Source organism: Micropterus dolomieu, linkage group LG16 (genome assembly GCF_021292245.1).
Source record: "Micropterus dolomieu isolate WLL.071019.BEF.003 ecotype Adirondacks linkage group LG16, ASM2129224v1, whole genome shotgun sequence".
Lineage (NCBI taxonomy): Eukaryota > Metazoa > Chordata > Actinopteri > Centrarchiformes > Centrarchidae > Micropterus > Micropterus dolomieu.
The window spans coordinates 10,652,342-10,675,736 of NC_060165.1; the positions used below are offsets into that span (position 1 = coordinate 10,652,342).

Genomic DNA, 23,395 nt, shown 5'->3' on the forward strand with positions numbered 1-23,395 from the left:
CCATCTCTTAATCCCCCTTCAACCCAACCTTTCTCAATGCCTGAGCTTCACTTAAAGCCAGCCAGACTGCTTGTTACAGGTATGTCTTCAGTCAGTGCCTGAGTGCGTTGTTATGTCATGGCTGAGAAAAGACCCCCAGTGCGGCTCCATAACCCACTTATCGGCAGCCAGACAGACTGAAGATCGGAGGAGCAGTTTTAGGTGAGTCATGCATCAGTACTGGATTAGCTGGAGAGAGAATTTCAAATCACTATGGGAGTCTATTGTGAGACAACACAGGGAGCTGGGCTATCTTTCTGTCTGACTTCAAATTCTGCTCAATAAAGGGTTTTATAAGGACATTCAAGCACTGCACAGAACAGTCTTGTCAACTCCGGCCTACCACAATCCACAAACATTATATCCATCATAATGTACAGGCTCGTACAGTAGAGGTAGCCTCCCCTGTAGGGCTGAGTATAAACCTAATTATACCAACAGCTTTTTTTATGCCTTCATTATCAACTGGATTAAAGCATTAAAGGAATAGTTAGACATTTTGGGAAATGCAATTATTTGCTTTTTTTTTTTTTGCTGAGAATTAGATTAGAAGGTTGATACCACTCTCATCTCTGTACGGTAAAGATGTAGCAGGAGCCTGCGCAAATAAGTGTATTTCCCAAGATGTCAAACCATTCCCTGTTAAGAGGTTTTTTGTGTTTGCAACTTTTTTTCTGAAGAAATTCTTTTAGTAAGGTTTAGTCTTTAAAATAGCAGAAGTAATGTGCAAATGAGGGTAAATGGCTCGCTTGCACAATGAAATGTGATGTTACTCAACAAACAGCACTCAAAAAGGCTGTGTACAGAACTGTTCCAACTCCTGGGAGACATAAAAAGATATTTCCCTTGAGCAGGAGAAGCCTGCTTTGGCTCCCCAGTTGTGAGATCAGAAAAGGCAACTCATCTGTTTCACTAGCCTAGCTTCAGCCTAGCCCTGTCCCATCTCAACCCAACTGTGACAACAAAGCTAATTACAGAACCTCCGATCCCATAGTGCTGACAGTCTTGTTAGCCTCCGATTTACACTTTTAATTGAATCAAGCGTATCGGCATCATCTGGCTCATACGGAGTATATTTGGCTGCTTTCAAGAGTCAATATCCAGAGCAGTTCAGTTTGATGACACACCTGCAAAATGTCCCATCCACACCTCAAATTATGTGATCATATCTTAATTTCTTCTACATCTGTTCACATTCAGATTAGCACCTGTGTTTATATCCTCCAGAGTTTTTGTGTTTATGGGGCCAAGATGACAAAAGGACAAGGCAGCCCAGATGCCCGCCCTCACAATATTCCACAAAATACACTTAATGCCTTTATCCTGCTATAATTTTGACCTTCACTTTACAATAAGCCATATGTGTAATAACTAAGGGTACAAGGTGTGCTTCACTATACCCCCTCTTGTGCATCAGCTCGTAAATCCTTAACCAGAATAACTCCAATACTACAGAAATACTCCAATACCACGGATAATCTCTTAACATATCTACCTTGAACTTGAAAATCTATACATTTTAGCTGATATTCTTATCTTGACAGTGAATGTTGAGGGGATCAAAACCTTTGCCTTCCAGTTAAAGCAGCTATGATTCCTGCTGGAAAAGCCATGTTCATGTGCGGCCGACAAAAATGTAGTTTGACATTTCAGAAAATATGCTTATTTGCTATCTTGCTGAGAGTTAAATGAGAACATTGATACCACTCCCATATCTGTATGATAAATATGTAGCTGGAGCCAGCTGTTGGTTAGCTTAGCTTAGCACAAATTGGAAACAAACTGAAAAGGCTAGATTGTCCAAAGGTAACACAATCTGCCAAGCAGCACCTCTAGAACACACTAATTAGTGCGTTACATCTCGCACACAAAAACCGAAGTGTACAAAAGACAATTTGCCGTTATGTGCAGACTTCCTGAAGTCTCCATGGTTGCCTGGAAGCTGTAGAAATAGCAACCAAATTCCTTTGGATAGAGACAGGCAAGCTTGTCCTCCATTTCCAGTCTTTGTGCTTGGATAAGCTAACTGGCTGGTGACTCTAGCTACATAATGACCATATAGTCATGAGAGTGGTATCAATCTTCTCAACTAACTCTCAGCAAGAAAGCAAAGTGTATTTCCCAAAATGTCAAATTATTCCTTGAACTATCCTTATTCTCCCTTTTCCAACGCCAATCATGTGCAGCGTCCTGCCAAATACTGTAGTCTCTGATACACACAATCTTATATTAAATTAACATATGGGTTTCAGAGAAAGTTGAAAGAGAAGACTGAGAAAAGGCAGATTTTGGCAACCTCTGCCAAATGATTGTCTGCATAGTAGGGAGCATTGCATGGTTAAACAGCCACTAAACGTATCCTCAGCCCTTGTAATTTGAGATAATGGCTTTGACATTTCAATGTCGGACCTACTGCGAGCCACAGCAAGCAGGCCTCCTCAAATGCAGGGCACAGAAGTTGGAACAGTGATGTTGCTGAATCTGTAATCTCTCATCCCTTTACTCCTTCTGTTCCAGGAGAGCAAGAGAAAAGGGGACAGTCAGCAGTTAAGTATATATGTGGTTCTAGTATATTTAGCTTAGCATGGATGCCCATTGACACGGTGGTGCAGTGGTTAGCACTGTCACCTCACAGCAAGAAGCCCGTGGGTTCAAACCCTGGTTGCCCTGGCCTTTCTGTGTGGAGTTTGCATGTTCTCGCCGTGTCTGCGTGGGTTCTCTCCGGGTGCTCCGGCTTCACATGCGGACTAGGTTAATTGGTGACCCTAAATTGTCCTTAGGTGTGAACGTGAGTGGTTGTTTGTCTATGTGTGGCCCTGCGATGGACTGGTGACCTGTCCAGCGCCTTTTGCCCGATGCCAGCTGGGATTGGCTCCAGCCCCCTGCGACCCTGTACGCATTTGGATGTCACCAAATCGAAGAAGTGGTGTTGAAAAATGGTAGCACAATAACCTCATTTTAGCTTTAGAATCATGGAAAACACACATGCAGACAATGTGTGAACCCTGCAGATCAAATAATGAACAAACCAATGGTTAAAAAACAAAGAATTGGCTCAAAACACAGTTTAAGTTAAATTGTATTCAAGAAAAAGAGCCGTCAGATGGATTTGAATAAACAACAACAGAAGAACAGCTGTTGTGTTTGCTGTTCCAGTCCCCACACTAACTTAGGCTATAAAAGCACATTTATTTCCAAAAATAAATTGCAGGCAAGCATCAGGCACATCACATCGCCTGCATTATAAGGTAACGCCCCATGACAGGCTGTAATTGCCCACAGACTGAGCTGTAGAGAAACAGGAACAGAGAAAGGAAGTAGAGAATTGGTTGTATTGGTTGTATCAATGCATGTATCTGTGTGTGAAGAGAGCTTGGACTAAACACATCCCCATGGGCCCCCAGAGGCGGCTGGCCCTTTTATTACCTAATCCAGTTTAGGAGATGAATGTGGCAGTAATCAAATATTCTCATAAATGATTCCTGCCACATATGAGTCCATGACTTTAGCTATGACCACAGCTTGCAGGCAACTGCAATGTAAAAAAATGCCCACACAAGAAAGCATTTATACCTCTCTTTTACACTAATTGCCACTGTGAATACTAGCTTATTGTTCATACCTGCCTAATGGTTTGATATTTACAGCAAGTTAAAAGTGGTGAAAGGTTACTCTGGTTCATGCCATTTTTCTCCTCTGCTCTCCCTGTTGCGTGTAGATGAAGGCTGATATGAAAAGTTGCTTGTAACGTCAGCTTTCATCTTTCCAAGATCTCTCCAAACCTTGCCCTGTGTCAAATAGCGCCCTTCAGGCATGAGCCAGGCTACAGCCCTGCCTTCTGAGACCACTGAAATACCCAACAGCGCCTCGGACACATGTCCAGTCAGGCACTGTAACTGAGGTGAAAGCTCTGTGAGCAAATCCCTCAGAGATAGTGTCATGTATAGTTTCATTTCCCCTATTATTACCCCAATCTCTCATTTTTCTTTAGCTCACAGTCCTAATATTTGCCTGGAAATGCTACCATTTCCACAGAGCAGAGTCTGTATTTATTTAGTGTCTGTAAAGCCAGCCATTTTAAATGAGCCTGGCCACTTGTCTACCACAAAGTGTTACCTTCTCCATTCTTGTCCCATTTATTGTATCCTCTTTTATTATTTCCATTTAATATTCCCTCCCAACATTTCTTGTACAACTACATCAGAGAGCAATATTTAATCACTTCACAATCCAAGTTAAATTTTGCCACATGGGGAATTACATGTGGAAAATGCCACTTAACCTCCTAGAAACATCACAGTGAAACACAAACTTTGAGGCAGCAATCCACTCCAGATTTTAGGGATCTACGGGAGAGTAATCCAACACAGCAAAAAATGGACGAAATAAAGAATGGTCATTATAAGTTCCTAAGGTCAGAGCTGCAATAAAAAGCACTGGGAGCATCGCGATTTGTCATTTTGCTTGACAAGTTTCGGTTTCACAGCATGGCAAAGATAGCTACAGAACTTGAATGTATTTGTGGAGATAAACAATATGTAGCACGATAAAAGCCAGTGAATATATACGGTCTCACAGCCGATGCTTCTTTGTTTATTCAGTTCAGAAGTAAATGCATTTCTAAACGGTTTGAAAGTGATGAAGAAAAGATCCCACACCAAGAATGGCAGGTTTGACATCGTGGTTTGACAGTCCCGTAACCAGAGGGTTGCCGAGTTCAGCCCCACGACATTTGTCAGTTGCCATTTTGTCTATCCTGATGAAAGGCTTTAGGAAGACACTGAGCCTCTTCGTGCTCACACAGTTTAAGTGAAGAGTGTGTGAGCTAAATCATTTGAATATAAATAAGAGGTATGTATATATACACATACATTTACATATAGAAAATTAGGCATCCATATTACAGATGATGCCAAACCCATATTCAAGGCACTTTACGGCACATATATGTTGCTGTAAAAAAAAAAAGGCATGTTGTAACAAAAAAAGAAAAACCTTTCCAAAGAAATAATGCAGTAATGGCAAAACAGTATTCAAAAATAAAAACACACCACCACAAAAAAACAAACACCTTTTTTAACCTCATCCTACATAAAGAAACCAAAGCATACTTAATACGGTTTTACCCACTGTAATTGTTGTATCTCGCTTTCTTTCTTTCTTTTTAAAGATCACCATAGAAATGATGAAATAGGTTATTTTACTTGGCTTTTCACTCCCTCATTTTGGGGACACATGTTTTTTGCTCTGAAATCCTCAGCACAATGTCTCTGCATCCCATCAATTAAGTAAAAATACATTTGGGAAGAGTTGAACAACCTTTCTGACAGAAGGCATCATCTACCTCATGGGGTAAAGTCTGGCATTATTAAACACCTCGAACCCCAGCTGTTAAAACACAGAACTATCGAGTAAAGATGTACAAGCCAATGTCCCTCATTTCTAAGAGTGCACCAGTTTAATGCCCTGTCCAGTGTCCAGTACAGCTGGTGGGAACCAAGCAAGTTTACACCTCCTGAAGCAGCGCAGACACACGCTACATAACCAAAACAGATTGAGGCCACAGCACCAGTTGGAGAGGTGCACCATGGGATATGTAGCCTTGGGAAAGTGGGTCTTCCAGTGCTTTGCCACATCTCTTCCAGTGGGCAGGTGAAGCGTGTAGTCGCTCCAGTGTTTGGACACACCATAGGACGCCGTCACAGACCTTCCCTTTTCGGACCACTGGGTGTCGCTTTCTGGGTTGCAGTTGAACTCCACCCATTCGGAAGTGAAGTCTCCGAGGCCTGGGTTGTCTCCAGCCTCTGGGTCCACCCCGGCGGCAGACAGCTCAGCCCCCTGCACTGCTACGTGGATGCCCTCCACCCTGCGCACCTCCTTCACCCAGGGGAGGGAGTTCTCTGTATCCAGGATGAGGATGAGACGGGAGGAGTGGCCGGCGTTCTTTTCCTTCCACAACTCCAGCAACTGGGCCAGGTGGAGGCTCTCACCTCCTGCAGGAGAGGAGGTCGGATATTGTGAGGTGGAGGAGGGAGAGACAGAAAGAGAAAAAAAATAAATAAAGGAGCAGTGAGGAAGCGTTGGGAACAAAGTGCAGGATGGAAAGGGGAAAAGGAAAGTACAGAATAATAAATCACTGTTCAGAATGTATCCCTATGTTTTGTAAAATTAATATCTTTTTGAACTACTTATCTCTGTGAAAAGTGTCAGGTTGATCTGCATTTTAAGTTTTTTTTTTTTTTTATATTGCTAAAACTCAGAGAGAGATATACAGTGGTGGCTATAGAGCTACTATTGTTTTAAAAGACATTTCAACAGGACTCATGGCTCCTGATGGACACAGTGGCTTTGCAGGTACCACACCTGTCAACTTTCAATTGCGGGCATAGTCTGTCTGACTGACTGCTGTCATCACAGCCACAAAAATTGCCATTTTCCAGAAGGCAGATCCAAAGTATAAAGATCGAGATCGAAAGAGATGTGGTACCTTGCCGAGAGGTTTTACTCAAGTAAAGTACAAGAATTATTTCCATTTCCTCAAAATCATAATTTATTGTAGGAAAGCGCAAAGTATATAAGAACTGGGAAGAAAAATGACTCCTACTGCTGCTGGCCATAGAGCAACTCCACCAAGGACTGATTTATATCTGGATTGGAAACTGGGCTCCTTTCACATGGCTAAGAATATACAACAAGCTAATTTGGAGACAGTGCTGTTGCATTACTGAAGCAATTTGTACGCATGTATCCACTGTGAACAGCTGACTAAAAGCAATATCATTTTGGACTAGGGGTGCACCGATCCAACTTTTTCAGTCCTGATACCTGGGCTTCAGCTGATGAAGAGTACCGCTTCAATACGAGTGTAAAATGAAAAAGCTGTATTCCTCACTATGAATAAGAGACTGGGAATCATTATTTTATGTGTAAGGCAACAGCAGGCTTGATCAACCGTTAAATAGGCCTACATCCAAACTGCTGACCCATTATTTTTAGCTTCCTCAATCCTATGTTAGCTCTCCTAAAAAAATCTTTGGGTCTACCGGCACACTGTTGGCGCATCACGTAGTACGGGCATAACTGAATTGAACAGACCGGCCACAAAGATCAGCCTCCTTGTCACTGATACCAGATCGAGCTATTTCAGTCAATATTGGGCCAATATCCGATATCAGCATTGGATCAGTGCATCCATATTTAGGACTATACAACATTATCACACAAGGTCTATATAACTGTAGGAAAGGAGTGAAAATATGACTTGAAATCAGGGACTGTTCCCAATTTGGATTTCTGCCAAAACAACGCCTACTTTTTGAAAACGTGTACAATTATTCACTGAAGACCGATTGAAAATGTCCCTCTAATATGTCGACACAGGGAAGTGATTATCGTACAAGGGGGATTTCTTTTAGTTCTTGTGGGCAGCAGCACACTGAGATTATAGTGTCAAGTAATCTCTGAACAGAATAGCTGGAGCTGACACTGTGTTAACCTTCTGCGATTCTCATTTCTGTGGAGGGAATGCTCGTGTCACAGCAGACCGTCTGCAACTTTTCACAGAATCTTCTCCAAACTTCTGTGAGTCCTTCACAGCAATTTTAACTCCTTCTGGCTTACTCGTCTGATCTGTGCAAATTGGACTCTGATTGACTGAGAGGAGGGGAAATGAAAAGAATGGAAATCAGACTGTAATGCAAATCCAGTTTGCGGGGAGACTACAATAATCTACCAAATGCCATACACGACACAACAGCTCTGCAGTACACACTACTTTGGTAATTACTGACTGTTTCATTTGTGATAACTACTAGACAACTTTAAACTGATAACCACCTTACTGTAAGCTTCTTGATGCTCACATAAACTGTTTTCATTTGAGGCGACAGTGTGACTGCCAGCATCCTACAGGAAAGCTTTCATAGACAAACCTGCTGTGAAAGCAACAGCAAAGATGTTTAAAAATACTAAAATAAATAATTCTTGTTCTAAGTGAAAATTAAAGTAACGTTGCTCATCATCTTTATTTAATGAAGATACTCTGAACTTGTGACGTTCACTAATAAATCATTATGATTTAGACACTGACACCAAACATCACTGCTATTGCATAACAACACAGTGGCTCCCGCTTTTTTTATCTGATGCAACCTCCACAGCACAGTCAGATGAACTAAAGTGAAGACTGATTTAACTGTGAGGACTGATCAATTTCCAGGAAGGTAAAGAAAAAGCAAAATGTGTGGGGTCTCACCAGCCAGAGCCCAAGCCCCGGTGCCTTTGTGTGTGTGCCCGCTGTAGAAAATCAGATAGGTGTCATGACGGGGCCCGTCGGCCGTACGAAGCTCCAGAAAGTTGCGCAGCTTCGTCTGCACGACCTCGAGTGTGACGCCACTGGTGGAGTAGTCACAGCCAAACGTCTGGATCATGTGGTGGGAAAAGAGGCGTTGCACGTTGTTCAGCATACCAGTCGAGCGTAGGTTCAGTTGTTGTATCTGCTCAGGTGGCAGGAGAGTGGGCTGGCCATCAGCACTGGACACAAGAGAGTGAGAAGTTGATGGTTTAAACAAAAGAACTGGCGTGCTCCACCCCAATGTCTTGTGAGTATGAAGCCTGCCGACTCAAAAATCACAATATAGCCAATGAAGTCATCAGTACTCGAATGAGTATGTAATACTTTTAATGTTGCACGGCAGCAGACGGAAACGGTTGATAGTTTAACACACATGGGTGGAGTGGCTGTCTGCGTCATCGGGGGAAGAGAGGAGACAGAGTGCAGAGGATGAGAGGAGACAGGGAAAGGGGGATGGAACGAGTAGGAGTGGCGGATCGCTGCCGAAGGAAATGACACTAGCCTCAGGGGTGTAAAGGGAGTCAAGAATGAAAGGAAAGTAAGAAAATGGCACAAAAGGAGGGAGTATAGAGAGGAGAACCGAGCAGTGTGACAATAAATGAGAGTGGGAATTGAGGTTAGTGAGTTACTGAGATAGTTAAGGGCAAAGTGATTTTTATAAAAGTGTACATAGATGTATGTGGCACAAAGCCCTGCCTGACAATAACAAGTTGATGATAACACAGAGGGTGCACACACACAAAGTCAAGGCTAGCAGCTCTTCAGTACAGCTATACATTTTCTTTCCATCTCTGGGTGTGATGTTATTCATGGAAAAGTCGTACTTCACTGTCATAGACATCTGCATATCCATCATATATATATACACCCCCCATTGTCACCTTCAGCCTCACTTTGACAAGGAAAGGTGAATGTTTCTCTTTATCTAATGTGGACTCTTCTTGTGTTAAAGCTTGCTTTTTGTTGTATATTATTTTGTGTGCTTTTTGCAAGAAGATTGCAAGGACCCTGAAACTGAGCTGCAGCAGTCGCCAAGACCATACAGCGGTTCAACAGGACTGGTTCCACTGAGAACAGGCCCCGCCATGGTCGACCAAAGAAGTTGACTAGAGGTGCTCAGTGTCATATCCAGAGGTTGACTTTGGGAAATAGATGTACGTACTGCTGCAAGTATTGCTGCAGAGGTTGAAGGGATGGGGAGGTCAGCCTGTGCTCAGACCATACGCCAAATTGGTCTGCATGGCTGTCGTCCCTGAAGGAAGCCTCTTCTAAAGATGATGCACAAGAAAGCCTGCAAACAGTTTGCTGAAGACAAGCAGACTAAAGCCTCGTGCAGACTACACGACTTTCAGCATCGGCCGATGGCCGTGCTGTTTACGGGAGTCTTGAAGTCAAAAAACTTTTTTGGTTCAGATGGTGTCAAGTGTGTGTGGCGGCAACCAGGTGAGGAGTACAAAGACAAGTGTGCTTTGCCTACAGTCAAGCATGGTTGTAGGAGTGTGGTCTGGGTCTGCATGAGTGCTGCCAGTTCATTTAGGGAACCATGAATGCCAACAAAGCAGAGCATGATCCCCTCCTTTCGGATACTGGACCGCAGGGCAGTATTCCAACATAATAACGACCCCAAATACACCTCCACGACAACCACTGCCTTGCTAACGAAGCTGAGGGTAAAGGTGATGGACTGGCCAGGCATGTCTCCAGACCTAAACCCTACTTAACATCTGCGGGGCATCCTCAAATGGAAGGTGGAGGTGTGCAAGGTCTCCAACATACACCAGCTCCATGATGTTGTCATGGTGGAGTGGAAGTGGACTCCAGTGGCAACCTGTGACGCTCTGGTGAACTCCATGTCCAAGAGGGTTAAGGCACCGCTGGAAAATAATGGTGGCCACACAAAATATTGACCCTTTGGGCCGAATTTGGACATTTTCACTTAGGGGTGTCCTCACTTTTGTTGCCAGTGGTTTAGACATTAATGGCTGTGTGATGTGTTATTTTGAGGGGATAGCAAATTTAACAAATTTAGTTATACAAGCTGTACACTCACTACTTTACATTGTAGCAAAGTGTCATTTCTTCAGTGTTGTCACATGAAAATATATAATCAAATATTTACAAAAATGGGAGGGGTGTACACACTTTTGTGAGATAATGAGATACTTGCTCAAAAAATTACATGCCGTTTGTGTGGCTTGGCAAGCTCACCGTTCGACCGAGAAACCATCTGATCTTTTCAGATCTCATGGCGCCCAGGGTAGCGAAGTTGTAGTTTGAGATTCAGACCACATCTTGCCCTGTTACAGCTCTCTTTCATCCTTAAAAAAAATCCTGTCCTTTTCTCCACAGCTCTCAGAGCTCCAATCCCTCCCCTCCCCCACAATTCCTCCCTTTCCTGGCTCTGCTTTTACCACCACCCTCACTGTTTACAAGCTCAGTCCTCTCCTTGTGTTTTCTTCCCATCTTTCTCACCCTCCCTGTGTTACCCTGCGCGCCTCCCCTTCTCACCTCTCTCTCTCTAATCTCCCCATGGGGCTCTTGTCATTGTGAAAACATGATCTGCAGCCATCAAACAGCTGATTATACACTGCTGCATTCTCACCATGCTGTCAGTCCTCCCTATGGACTCTGCACATAAGGCCTCGCATACAGAGCATCCAATAGGACAGGGGCCTGCATCCAAAATAATCTGAATCCCATCTGAATGCTAAAGCTAACTATCAGCTAAAATGTTGAATATACAGAGAGTGGTCATCATAAAAGCCAAAAATCTCCAAAGGTCAGGTTTTAAGACGTCTGATGGGCTCTCGAAGATGGAAACACTAATGTATAACTGATGCTAGCTCCTGCTGTTTAGGAGAAGACATGTCGGGATCATCAAAACTAACTAGGCTATTTCAAAAAACACTTGGCCAAATGAGAGGGCACTGGGAAAAGCAGCAGCAACTAATGGCTAACTGCTCCAGCTGAACAACTTGGTATGCTGCGGAGGGAGCACTGCAATGATCCCTCAAGGGCCCAAACATTAGCGGCATGTTTATGCATAGTTATTGGCCTATTTATCCAGTTGGTTTTGTGTTAACTGAGGAGGGAGTTGGAATGAGTGATCATATTTACCAGCGCCTGGGATGCCAAGACAGGCTTCGACGTGGGGCAAAGTCAGTCCACTGTGTGTTTATATGTATAAATGTGGCGTGTTGTGCTGCTGCGTTGAGTATCAAACAAAGTCATGCAGTAGGAGCAACAACAGAAGGAGTGCATATACTTTTGACAGTGACTTAAAACAAATATGAAACATTTAGCAGAGATGGGGACTTGAGTTTGAGACTCTGACTCAAGTCCGACTTAAGTCGCACACACAGTGACTTCAGACTCGACTTGAGACTAGTCCTTAAAAGACCTCAGACTTGACTCGGACTCAAGGTGCGGTACTCGTGAACAATGTTTATTTTTAGGAAACATCTGATGACTTTGTGGTTACTCTCCTCCCTCCATTACCTATAACCTGCCTATGTAACACGTAGTATCTGCTTCGCGCGGCCACACATGAGAGAGGACAACAAACACCACCAGCTGCTGTGGCATTCATCATAAACGTTGGCTTTAAAACTTCATACAACAAGGTGCAAACAAAGAAGCGCTGAACACAAAATAGGTTAGTAACCTGAGGTTAGTAACATGTTTAGCTCAACATTGGCCATCTAATGTTAGCATGCTTCTTGTTTTAGCTACGACCTATGGGAGGTTAACTCCGACTGTCATTCATTACAAAAAGATGAATGAGCGTTTGTTTGCTTACCAAATTTGCAGTTGTCCATTAACGTAATTATTTACGTCCTGCTGTCTGCCATCACGTTAATTATTACCGTTAGCTGCAAACAGGCTACAGGTTCATTGTTGATCATGTAACGTTACAGTTTTATTTAATTATAACGTTACACTGGTTTGAGAGTCTGGGGAATGTGTTGTCTTACAGTAGTTAATAAGCTGTCATTAATTGCATTGCACATAACATGGTTGTGCTCTTTAAGTGAAAGACAGGTTACAGTTACAGAATCCCTTATAGCTCTGCAGTTTTATAAGCAGCCTGGATTGAATGCAGAAGGTGATACAACATTCATTTAAACCACGAGCGACTTGAGACCTGACTTGGACTCTAGCGCAGACACTTGAGACCGGACTTGGACTCTAGCGCAGACACTTGAGACCGGACTTGGACTCTAGCGCAGACACTTGAGACCGGACTTGGACTCTAGCGCAGAGACCTGAGACCGGACTTGGACTCTAGCGCAGAGACCTGAGACCGGACTTGGACTCTAGCGCAGAGACCTGAGACCGGACTTGGACTCTAGCTCAGAGACTTGAGACCGGACTTGGACTTTAGAGACTTGTGAGCATCTCTGACAATTAGGAGTACTACTGAAATTACTTAATTACAATCTAAAATTATTTTGGGAATGGATTAATCGTTTTAGTAATTTTTCAAGCAAAAACGCCTTGTCTTATGTAATAGCAAACTGTATATTTTTGAGTTTTGGACTGTTGGTCAGATAGTCCAGAGGACACGAATTCTGTCATATTTCACTATTTTATAGACTGGACGATTAATAAATGCCTGCCCTGCAAGCTAGTTCAGGCAGCCCAACTCGAGTCGCCGTTATACTCACATCATACTCCTCTTGCTGCATCATAAATCCAACGCACCCTTTTAATCATGGCAGTGTGCTTAATCCGTCAGTGCACTCTTCTGCTGCAACATCACTGACCTGAAAGCTGTGCTGTTGCTTACTGCTACTGCAAATTTTAGTTGAAGTCTGTGCAAGTTTGTCTGTGTAAATTCTGTACGCATCTCTATATTCCTGTGCCTCCTCTCTCTTCAGTACCTGCAATAAGCAGTAGGTATGACCAGGGCGTAGCCAACACAGGTTCCCCCCAGGCAGCTGCCTAGCTCGTGGAACAAGCCATGGGCCAGGGACTCCAAAGGCAGCACCACCAGAAGAGCACTGAGAAAGAGACCATTGGAGGGCTGCAAAAAAGCAAAAGCAGAGCACTTTCATTCACCACTTACAGCTTGGACAGAAGCAAACAGACCACTTTAATTGGTGGTGACACTTTGCAAGACAGTTTTACAATATGGGACTGACAGTGTTATTGTTGCAGTTCAAAACACGACAGGACCTAACTAAATGGAGACACAGTGCATTGTGTGACAGCAGACTAAACATACATCACAAGGATCCATTCAGAACACACTAATTACTGCAATGTATGAGCCTGTCTATGAAGATTCTCAGTCATCCAGGTCATAGTTATCCAACGAAGGTTAAAATCAAGGGCAACTGGACTTGGTTGAAGATATTGGAAGACGTTTCGTCCCTCATTCAAAGGACTTCTTCAGTTCCCGCCCCACCGCTATCCATTCAAAAGGCTTGCCACAAGCAAGATTGCCCGGCAACATTGCTCAAAAAGTTGCCCCGTGTATCATCTGCTTCAGCCTTTCACCAATGCAAATACATTACACCATGTAGTAGTGACATAAAACACAAGACATTTTAGGCTTTAAGTGCAATCAATTTCTCAATGTGATGGTACGTGATGCAGTTTAGCCATCCACAAAAACACACAGTGATTTCATTGCATGGTAATGTATCTGAGAATGCAAACCAATACCCGCATGGTTAAGTGGAACCACACTTGAGTTTGCAGAATATATTGAACTGCCTAGGGGTATGGCTGAGTTGAAAAATGTGTTACCCTTAGTCACTGAACTCTTATGAAGTTGCCATTACATAGTATTATAAGCAAAGGAAGCACAATACAGTATAAAGGAGGACTTTACAATACAATACAACCCAGTAGTGGTTCCCACAGATTGATAATTGATTTTCAGTAGTCAACCCCCAAGCTGTGGGAGTACGAGAGATGCTCATGAACTGACTTCACAAAAGCACTGTTCTGCTTTTCAGTCAATCCACACTTTCAAATGCATTTTTCACGCAGACTTTAAAAAAGATGATATAATACATGCAATATAAATAATAATGTCTTTGTATAGGCAAATCTACTTGGCTGGGTCTTCCATATAAATTCAATGGAAAGCAGTGAATCCAAGGTAACACCCCAAACTGTGGCCTTAAACATTTGCATAGAGTTGAATCAACACTTCTCTGCTGAGACTGCATCAGATTGTACCACCATCGCTTTTTATTTTATGTGCGTGTGTGTGTGTGCGCATGATAGTGACATGGATTTAAGTGGTTGACCATGTATTACTACAGCATTAAAACAGCAAATAAAACGCTGTAAAACATCAAAAACTACACTCACAAGAGCCACACACATTAACTTTCTCAAATGCGGGTGCAGGCAGCTCCCGCTTTCTCAGGCAAATTTGCAAACTGACATCAACAATGTGCAGATCTCAAATTAGGACTCAAGCCCATGAGACTCTTACACGGTAAATGTCTAATAAGGCTAAATAAGTTATTGCTGCTCTTTATGCAAGTAGATAGGGATATTAAAGTGCTAATTAAATTGGTTCTGCATGAGAGCAGAAGTGCCTCAGCTTGGGGAGCAACTACTAACACAAACATTACTGACACACTGCCACTAGCATCTCTCACCTGAGTTTATAACATGGGTGTGTGATGTTTATGGAGGCCTTGTCAGGAAACTCAGAGTGCTAATAGAATGCACCCAAGAGGTTTCTAAGCAATATGACTATATGATGCTCTAGAAGTGTTCATTGTATAAAAAAGCCCCATAGAACAATGAATGAAATACCTTGTATCTTTAGATGCTTTGCAAACTTAGCTATAATAGTTTCTAATTAATATTACTGATATGAGTTAAAGTAATCTCTCTTGTGTCTCCTACCTGCCAGGACACAGCTCCCAGTATCACTGTTGACAGCATACTGAAGAACACCAGGCGCTCTGAAATGAGGCAGAAGTGTCGGATGCCCCTGGAGGCCATGACTTGGTCGAGACTCCGGCTACTGGATCGCTGGGCCCGCCAAGCTTTCTGACACTCACTCAACTTGGTGTGGAAGCCCCATATTGTGATCAGCAGAATTATGTGGCAGATGGACCAGAAAAGGCCAAACAGGCAGAAGCCTGGGATCACCAGATACCACAGCTCCAAGTGGCCAAGCTATGCAAGGCAAGAGAAAGTGACATTGTATAAGTAAGCTATACATCATTCCAAAAAGCTGCAAAATTGTAAGAAATGTCAAAGTCACAGAAGCCCTAAAAACTCACATAATGGAAATGTCAATTTTCTCACTAGACAAGTTTTGCTAAATGCTGAGTGTACCTTTAAGGCAGCCAGGACAAAGAAAGCCACCTCAATCAGACTCAGAGGCAGCAGGGACAGCCTCCTCCACACCTTCCCCAGGGACAGCACTGGTATCCAGCGTTCGCTGGACCCCAGCCCACTGAAGTACACATCCAACACAGGCTCACACAGCAGCCTGCCCAGGTAGCAGCCTAAAGCGTAAGGGTTGGCTGTGATGCCTAGAGCCTGGAAAAACACAAGAGAGGTAACCAAGGAAAAACTGACCAGGTTGGGCAAAGACAGGAGGGATTTCATCCTCAGGTCCACAATGAGAGTCCCCAGGGCCACTACCAAGCCCATTATGGCTACTGACTTGTGAAGAAGCATGGCAGTGCTGGCAATGCCAAATCCCAAGAGCTCCAGCAGCTCAGCTGATGTTAGCAAGGTGGGTTTGTAACGGACGGAGCTGCATAGTCGCTCAGTTATAGCCCATACTGTTTTCATGATTATACTGGCTAAGAGGAGATAGTTGGTGACCACTTCCTTAACATTTGAATCCAAGGCGGGGCTGTTGAGGAAGCACAGAAGGCCGAGCAAAAAGCCAAACCACAAATGGAACAAGCTGAGACTGGCCTTCTCCATAGCAAAGTAGTAATGGAGGATGCTGGCTATCCCGAGTACAAAGAGGCCCAGGATGAAGATGACCAAAATCATCGGTTCACTTGTCACCTCCCAGCGTACGTACATCCCGACGCATACCGCCACAAGGAGGTTGACGCTGGACAGGTAACCCAGGCAACGCACTGATGTAAACATGTCCACCTCCTTGGGTCCATCGACCGTCAGCTCCTCTTCCTCCCGAGGCATGGCTGTGGCTGGTTGAAAATCACTTATCCAAATGCAGTTGAAGTCTCTTGACAGTCAGTTTCCTTCAGTCACCTTCTCTAGATGTGCACAGAAGGTTTACAAATGGAGGACTGTGCCTCTTGATTACATTCTCCAAAATCAACCCCTGTGAACAAGCAGTGTTACTTAAGTTAGTAAGTGTCAATCCACGGTGCATTATTCAGGCAATCCAAATTATAGATATATATTGCACTTCTTAGTTATTCAAGTCCAGACATATGAGTAAATGCTCTTAGTTAGCTTAAATGTGAGCTTCATTCTTGTATTAAAAACAGTTTTATTTTAATTTACAAATTCCTGACCTTATAAAATGGTTTAAAAGGAGAATACAATACCTAAGAATAACCTACAGTTAGATTTTTCTAGACTTAGTGTATAGAACAATAATAATCGTAATCATAATCTGGCTAACACAGTAATATGCAGCAAAACAGTACAAATAAACGTATCAAATACCGTGGCAACATATCGATCAACTAAACCACTGACTGCGGCCCTGCTGTCAGATTGTGACGATGTGGCATCGCAGCCGGGAAGTTTGCTAACTTACACAGCTTCCCTGCTGACTTTTCGTTCACGTTAGCTAACTCGCTGATTCACGTTTAAACGCTGCCCCTTTAGCTGTCAAAAGAACAACGTGAGCACAAATAAAAAAAGTCTTTATCGTCAAAATGTTGCTTACATGTTGTTTGTTTAGATCAGGTTTGATGACAGCAGCTCTCCTTCCGTTGTTCCTGATTACAAAGTACGGCATCTCGCAGTTGTCAAAACAGTCAAGCTTTCGCTTTTCAGGCAGGTAATTAGCGATATGATTTTTTCAGACTTTGAAGTTCACGAAATTCCGACATGTAACTTGACATAAAACAGTAGAAACTCGAAAAGTAATGCCATGGCAAAAAATGATTTTGCTTTGTCCTGTTTGTTTAACGTTACATCTGCTTTGCTGATTTCAACACCTGTGTAGGCTATGTTATGTGGTGAATGCATACTGACAAAAATAAGTTACTAACGTTAAATAAATAAGACAATAATCAGAAAAAAGGGGTTTTACAAGTCTTTCAAGTTGGAAATTGAAAAGTGGAACATTATTAATTTTAACTGATATGTTTTGAGGGTTAGGAATATGCTTGAATTCCAGGGGCCAGAGATATCTTTGACCTGGGTTTCATTTTTACAAATCTTTAACAACAGGGGCTATTGAAATAAAATAAAAGATTCAGGTTAGGAAAATAGCCTTCCTTGCATCAGAGTCCCTTTTTTTGTTTATGCCACTACATCAATCACCTTCATGCAACTTTTGGTTTCCTCCATGTCCCCACTGCAGTGGCACTATGCCACTTGAGACCCACTGCATTAAAAGATCACGATCAAAACATACAGTAATAGCTGTAAATATTAAACATCTGCAAGATAAACAAAGTTAGAATACACTTATTGCTGTGTCAGCTTTATTTTTTGCAATTTATACTAACAATTTAGATGTGACAATAAAGGCTTCCAGATTCTGGATATTTTTGGTTCAGGTAGCTTGAAAATGCTTGAATGTTATTCTTAAAAAGCTGCACAAACCCTGAGAAGAGCGTATATTTCAAAATATGTACATGCGTGTCAAGTCTCATAAGAAGTTGGTTTAATGGTCATGGAATATGTAATAACATATTTTGCAGGATGTAAGATTCAAGTATTTAAAAATCAGTCAGGGCAAATCATATTTTAATTGCTTTGCATTGTTAATTTGCATTTGTTAAAATTACAGCATTTAGTTTTGTATAAAATGTGTTATGATATTGGTAAGAGAGAAAATATAACATTTTCTGCCCCTGGGAGGATGTAGGTGGAGCTACCATGAGGTCTGAGGACAAAAGTTATCCATCCATCATTTTGTCAGACAGTGTTGTATATTTACTCTCTTTGATACTGTATTGGATGGGATCAAACAACATTATATCTTTAAACAAAAGTCCTAACAAAATTTAAAAAGGCAACAGGCTATAAAGTAAAGTAAACACTGTACACCTACAATTTTGCATACGCAGGTGGAACTAACAACAGGGCTGTAATCTACTGAAGTGTCCCAGTGCCAACACGCACAATGCAGGGCTCTAGAACTCGCACCTTAATGGAATGCAGCAATAATTGATGTTATTAATTATACACTCTTGAACAAAATCTTAAGACCTGGGGAAACATTGCAAGTACTCGCGTTTCGCGCTGGTGGATCATAACCGGGTTGTAAGTACTGCTTCAAAATGCCAAGAGACAAAAAATAGAGAGTAGACAATTTATTGAAAACTGCATTTAAACTCAAACAGGCTGTTCATCAGCTGATCAAAAGTTTAAGACCATATGCATAAAAAGGTAAAATCTGCACAAAAATATGGCTTTTGTGTTATTGATCTTCAGGCAGTCATACTGTCATGATCTCCTGATGGCAAAGGCAAAAAGGCTTTCTCTCGTTGAACGTGGCAGGATTGTTGAGCTGCACAAGCAAGGCCTCTCGCAACGCGCCATCGCTGCCAAAGTTGGACGCAGTAAGACAGTCATTTTACATTTCTTAAAAGACCGTGAGAGTTATGGGACAAAAAAGTCAAGTGGTAGACACAAAAAAATTTCACCTGCACTGAGCCGCAGGATCCGACGGGTTGTCCGTGAAGACACAGGTCGATCCTCGACCCAAATTAAGGCACTTAATGATGCTGACTGTAGCCCAATAACCATAAGACGGGCTTCAAGAACAAAGGCCACGTCACCTCCCACGCCACAAACTTGCCCGTTTGGAATTTGCAAGGGAGCACCAAACATGGGACATTGAAAGGTGGAAGAAAGTTTTATTCTCTGACGAGAAAAAATTTAACCTGGACAGTCCTGAAGGCTTCCAACGTTACTGGCATGACAAGGAGATCCCACCGGAGATGTTTTCTACGCGGCACAGTGGAGCAGCTCCATCGTGATTTGAGGTGCTTTTTCCTTCAATGGGAAAATGGAGCTTCAGATTGTCAAACGGCGACTGGCTATGTGGACATGTTGCAGCGGGCATCCCTCTTGACTGAGGGCCCCCGTCTGTGCGGTAATGACTGGGTCTTACAACAGGACAACGCTGCAATTCACAACGCCCGCCTGACGAAGGACTTCTTCCAGGAGAATAACGTTGCTCTTTTGGACCATCCTGCGTGTTCTCCTGATTTAAATCCCATTGAGAACATTTGGGGATGGATGGCAAGGGAAGTTTACAAAAACGGATGTCAGTTCCAGACCGTGGATGCCCTTCGTGAAGCCATCTTCACCACATGGAGCAACGTTCCCAGCAGCCTCCTGGGAACAGTCATATCAAGCATGCCGAAACGAGTGTTTGAAGTGATCAACAAGAACGGTGGGGCTACTCACTACTGAGTCCTTTTTTGACACTTTTAGTTCTGTTGTAGGTTTATTTTTGGGCTATGGTCTTAAACTTTTGATCAGCTGATGAACAGCCTGTTTGAGTTTAAATGCAGTTTTCAATAAATTGCCTACTCTCTATTTTTCGTCTCTTGCTCCTGTTTCTTCTTTTGGCATTTTGAAGCAGTACTTACAACCCGGTTATGATCCACCAGCGCGAAATGCGAGTTTCCCCCGGTCTTAAGATTTTGTTCAAGAGTGTACCTGTGCTTTTTGGTCTATATATCAAAATGTCTGTGATTGATTATTAAAGTATGTGACCACTGAGTTTTCAAAGTATGCAATGGCTATGGGTTTCCTCGCAGAGCGCTTGTTTGCCTGTTTGTGCACATTAGCGCACTGAGACTCCGCGGATTCGCTAGTGGTTACTGGTTTCATTTTGTTCATTTTATGATTTTACTAAGGAAATACAATATTCATGAATAAATGTTCCAGTAAAGTACAATAATAAGTCATGAATGCAGCTTTTAGGTTACACGAGGAGCTTCAGTTTGTCTGCACTACTGAGGTTTTTTGTTTAAATTGTGTTGTCTGATATGCACTGTTGAAAATATCCACAACACATTATTATTATTATGAAAGAACCACTGTTTCATGAGGAACATCTGCATGAATCAAATTGGCTCTAAAATTATTTGTAAAATGATCACAAGAGTAAAATTCCTGTTTGTGACATTTCTGACTGTTCATAGCGATGAAAAACCTTTTACTTGCTCCAACCCTGCAACACACCACAAAAGTCTGTATCATGGGCTTTGTAGACCAAGATAAACCTATTGGCCTCTAGGATAAGAAGCCTATTTACTGCATTACTGAGGAGAAGCCTGTTAAATGGTTTATTTAGGATTTCCTACTGATGCAATTTGATAAATGTAACAATCAGGGGAACATCAAGAAGCAGACTTACTCAATACCCTGAGGGTATTCTAAAGCAACCCAATGCATGCTTGTGTGTGTGTTTCATATGTTTGTGTTTTTCTCTCTGCGTGTTAGTGTGCTGCTTTGATCAGATGTTGACATAAGTCACCCCCATCCCCACCCTTGCGCAAGCAGTCCTCTATTCATACAATGTTTATGGCTGAGAGAAAGATGTACAATGATATATTTATACTAAGCAACAATCATTACGTTTTCATCGACCAGAAAAAATAATTTTGAATCCTCACTGTAACAATAAATGCTGGTGTAAAATCAAGGCAGATAAAGAGCCGTACATGTTGCATAAGAAATGCAGCAATTTCAATGTGTAAAATTTTATTCCTTTACTGCCTGTTTAGAATTGAAATAGGTAACCAACGCAAGATTTGACAATAATACAGATCAGATGGCGTGGTGTTGTTTTGTGTTCAAAAGCTTATTAGGAAAGGCCTCTGCAGGGCTTTGATATAAATGATTTAACCAAATGAATGACACGATCAGCTTACATTACTGTGAGAAGAAAATGGTTAAAAGTGGTGCTTTACAGAACATTTGTGCTTTAAAAGTGTACGCCTCCTGCACAACAAGATCATTTTCCTCTTAGGAAAGGCTTGTGTGGTGTAGCTATAGACGTCTGTATCTCTGTAGTGTTTCTGAAGAGAATATGAGTGGAGCTGAGTGATTGATCCTAATCCAATCCCCTTTACAACTCTGCAGTAGCAGTATTACAGTCCAGTGGTAACCTGGAAATGAAGTCCCTTTGGTCCGAAGACTACAAAACAAGATATTGGTCATGTAAAGGCATGCCAGTGCTTTGAACATGAACCAGCAGTTGCAGCTTTATTCACAAAGAAGGGGTCTACAGAAAGTGCGTATATGCATGTCCACTGAGATATGGAGTAGGTGGATAACATCACACAAAGAACAATGAGAAGCTTCCCTGGTGAAGATGAGGCAGCTTAAAGAAGAAGGGTTCCATTGATGATGACCAAGAGGTCACTGATGTTAATTCCCTCCAACATACATTTATTTCTGGATAAAGAACTAGATAAGCAATACAATGAAGAAGTCACCACATTAATTTGATTAGAGCCTTAACATTGCATTTATGCATAATTGAGAATAACTGAATAAAATCCCAAAACTGTGGTGTGTGTATGTGCAGACCTGGTTTAATGGGCTATCACTGAAAGGAAGGACACGCAGACTGATCAGAGTTCATGAATGGTGCAGATACATGATGATCTCTTGAAGGTTAAAGGTCTGAAAGATATTAAAAACACAGCACACAGATACGGGGGAGTTACATTTAAAATGGAGAGAGTTACATAAGGAGAGAGAGAGAGAGAGAGAGAGAGAGAGAGAGAAATTACCATTCTTCTGTTTAATCAAGTTTATTTTCACACTTGCTTTGGCAATGAAAACATACAATTCCCATGCCAATAAAGCCCCATTGAATTGAACTGAGAGCCAGAGAGGGGAGAGGGATATAGGAGACTAAGAGAGACAGGTTCATCTGAATTATGCAGAGGCTATCTTCATTCTAATGTCAGACACACCTCCACACCACCTGCAGGTGCCTGACTGCACAAGACACTGGCAAATTCGAACATACACATACACACACATGCACTATGACATGCATCTATACACTAACCCTAGCCTGAACTAGAATTATTAATTTAATATTAATTTTTAAGCTTGGGATCGTGGTTAAAAAAACATTAATGTTTGGTCATAGATGGGCTGTGAATTCTGGGCTCTGGGCTGTGAAGGACGAACGTACCACACATATCCACCATCCCGAACTCCATACCCTTGGTTTTTGCTTCATTACATGGAGGGCACACTGCTTCCTGCATTGGCACTGAACGTTGGCATAGAAGGTAAGAATCATCGTCCAAGTACAAAGAGTCCTGTGTGAAAACATGAGCTGTGATATGAGAAGCCTTTAAAGAGTGGAGGACAAATTAAAAAATCTATTTCTACTCTTTTGGTCACTTGGGATTTTATCTATCAGGCTTTGTAACCATCACTGAGCAAATGTCTGAGATGTAGCCATTTAATTACACACCACATTTCCAATTCTTTCATCCTGACAGTTTGGTTTAGAGGAACTGAGACAAAACTGATATTAGATAAAGGAGTCATCTTAAAATATAGGTCATACAATATAGGGTGCACTGGTTCGTTGGCCTCACGTCGTTTGCCAATCAAGTGATAGAGTGTGTCCTCCTTCATAAGCTGCAACAGTGCAAGATACACGTGGGGGCCCTCGGCCGCCAGGGGAGGTCTGTTCAATCAGAGTTTCATCTTCAGAGAAATCAATGTGATGGAGCGCTGCACCCAAAGTGGATGTTAGGAGAGGCAGTCAGCATCTGATGCCTAAATCAAAAGCCGCCGGTTCTTAGTATATCCATCAAGGCTGAAATGAATTTTCAGTTGGAGAAGCGCCTTGACTTAGAGGGA

The 23,395-nt window shown here is 42.4% G+C and overlaps 1 protein-coding gene across 2 annotated transcripts; it reads right to left on the reverse strand.

Moving 5' to 3' along the window:
• Positions 1–4,611: 4,611 nt before the first annotated feature.
• Positions 4,612–17,332, reverse strand: tmem168a (transmembrane protein 168a). 2 transcript variants are annotated; one of them, XM_046072405.1, is made up of 6 exons: positions 17,256–17,332; positions 15,707–16,679; positions 15,269–15,544; positions 13,276–13,418; positions 8,294–8,571; positions 4,612–6,032 (listed from the first exon to the last, which is right to left on the reverse strand). In XM_046072405.1, exons 2-6 carry the CDS (start codon positions 16,532–16,534, stop codon positions 5,482–5,484), a joined length of 2,076 nt encoding a protein of 691 aa, XP_045928361.1. In that variant the 5' UTR covers positions 16,535–16,679; positions 17,256–17,332; the 3' UTR covers positions 4,612–5,481. The 2 variants fall into 2 exon arrangements, with proteins under 2 accessions (XP_045928361.1, XP_045928360.1); XM_046072404.1 differs by lacking the exon at positions 17,256–17,332 and adding an exon at positions 17,030–17,169.
• Positions 17,333–23,395: the final 6,063 nt, after the last annotated feature.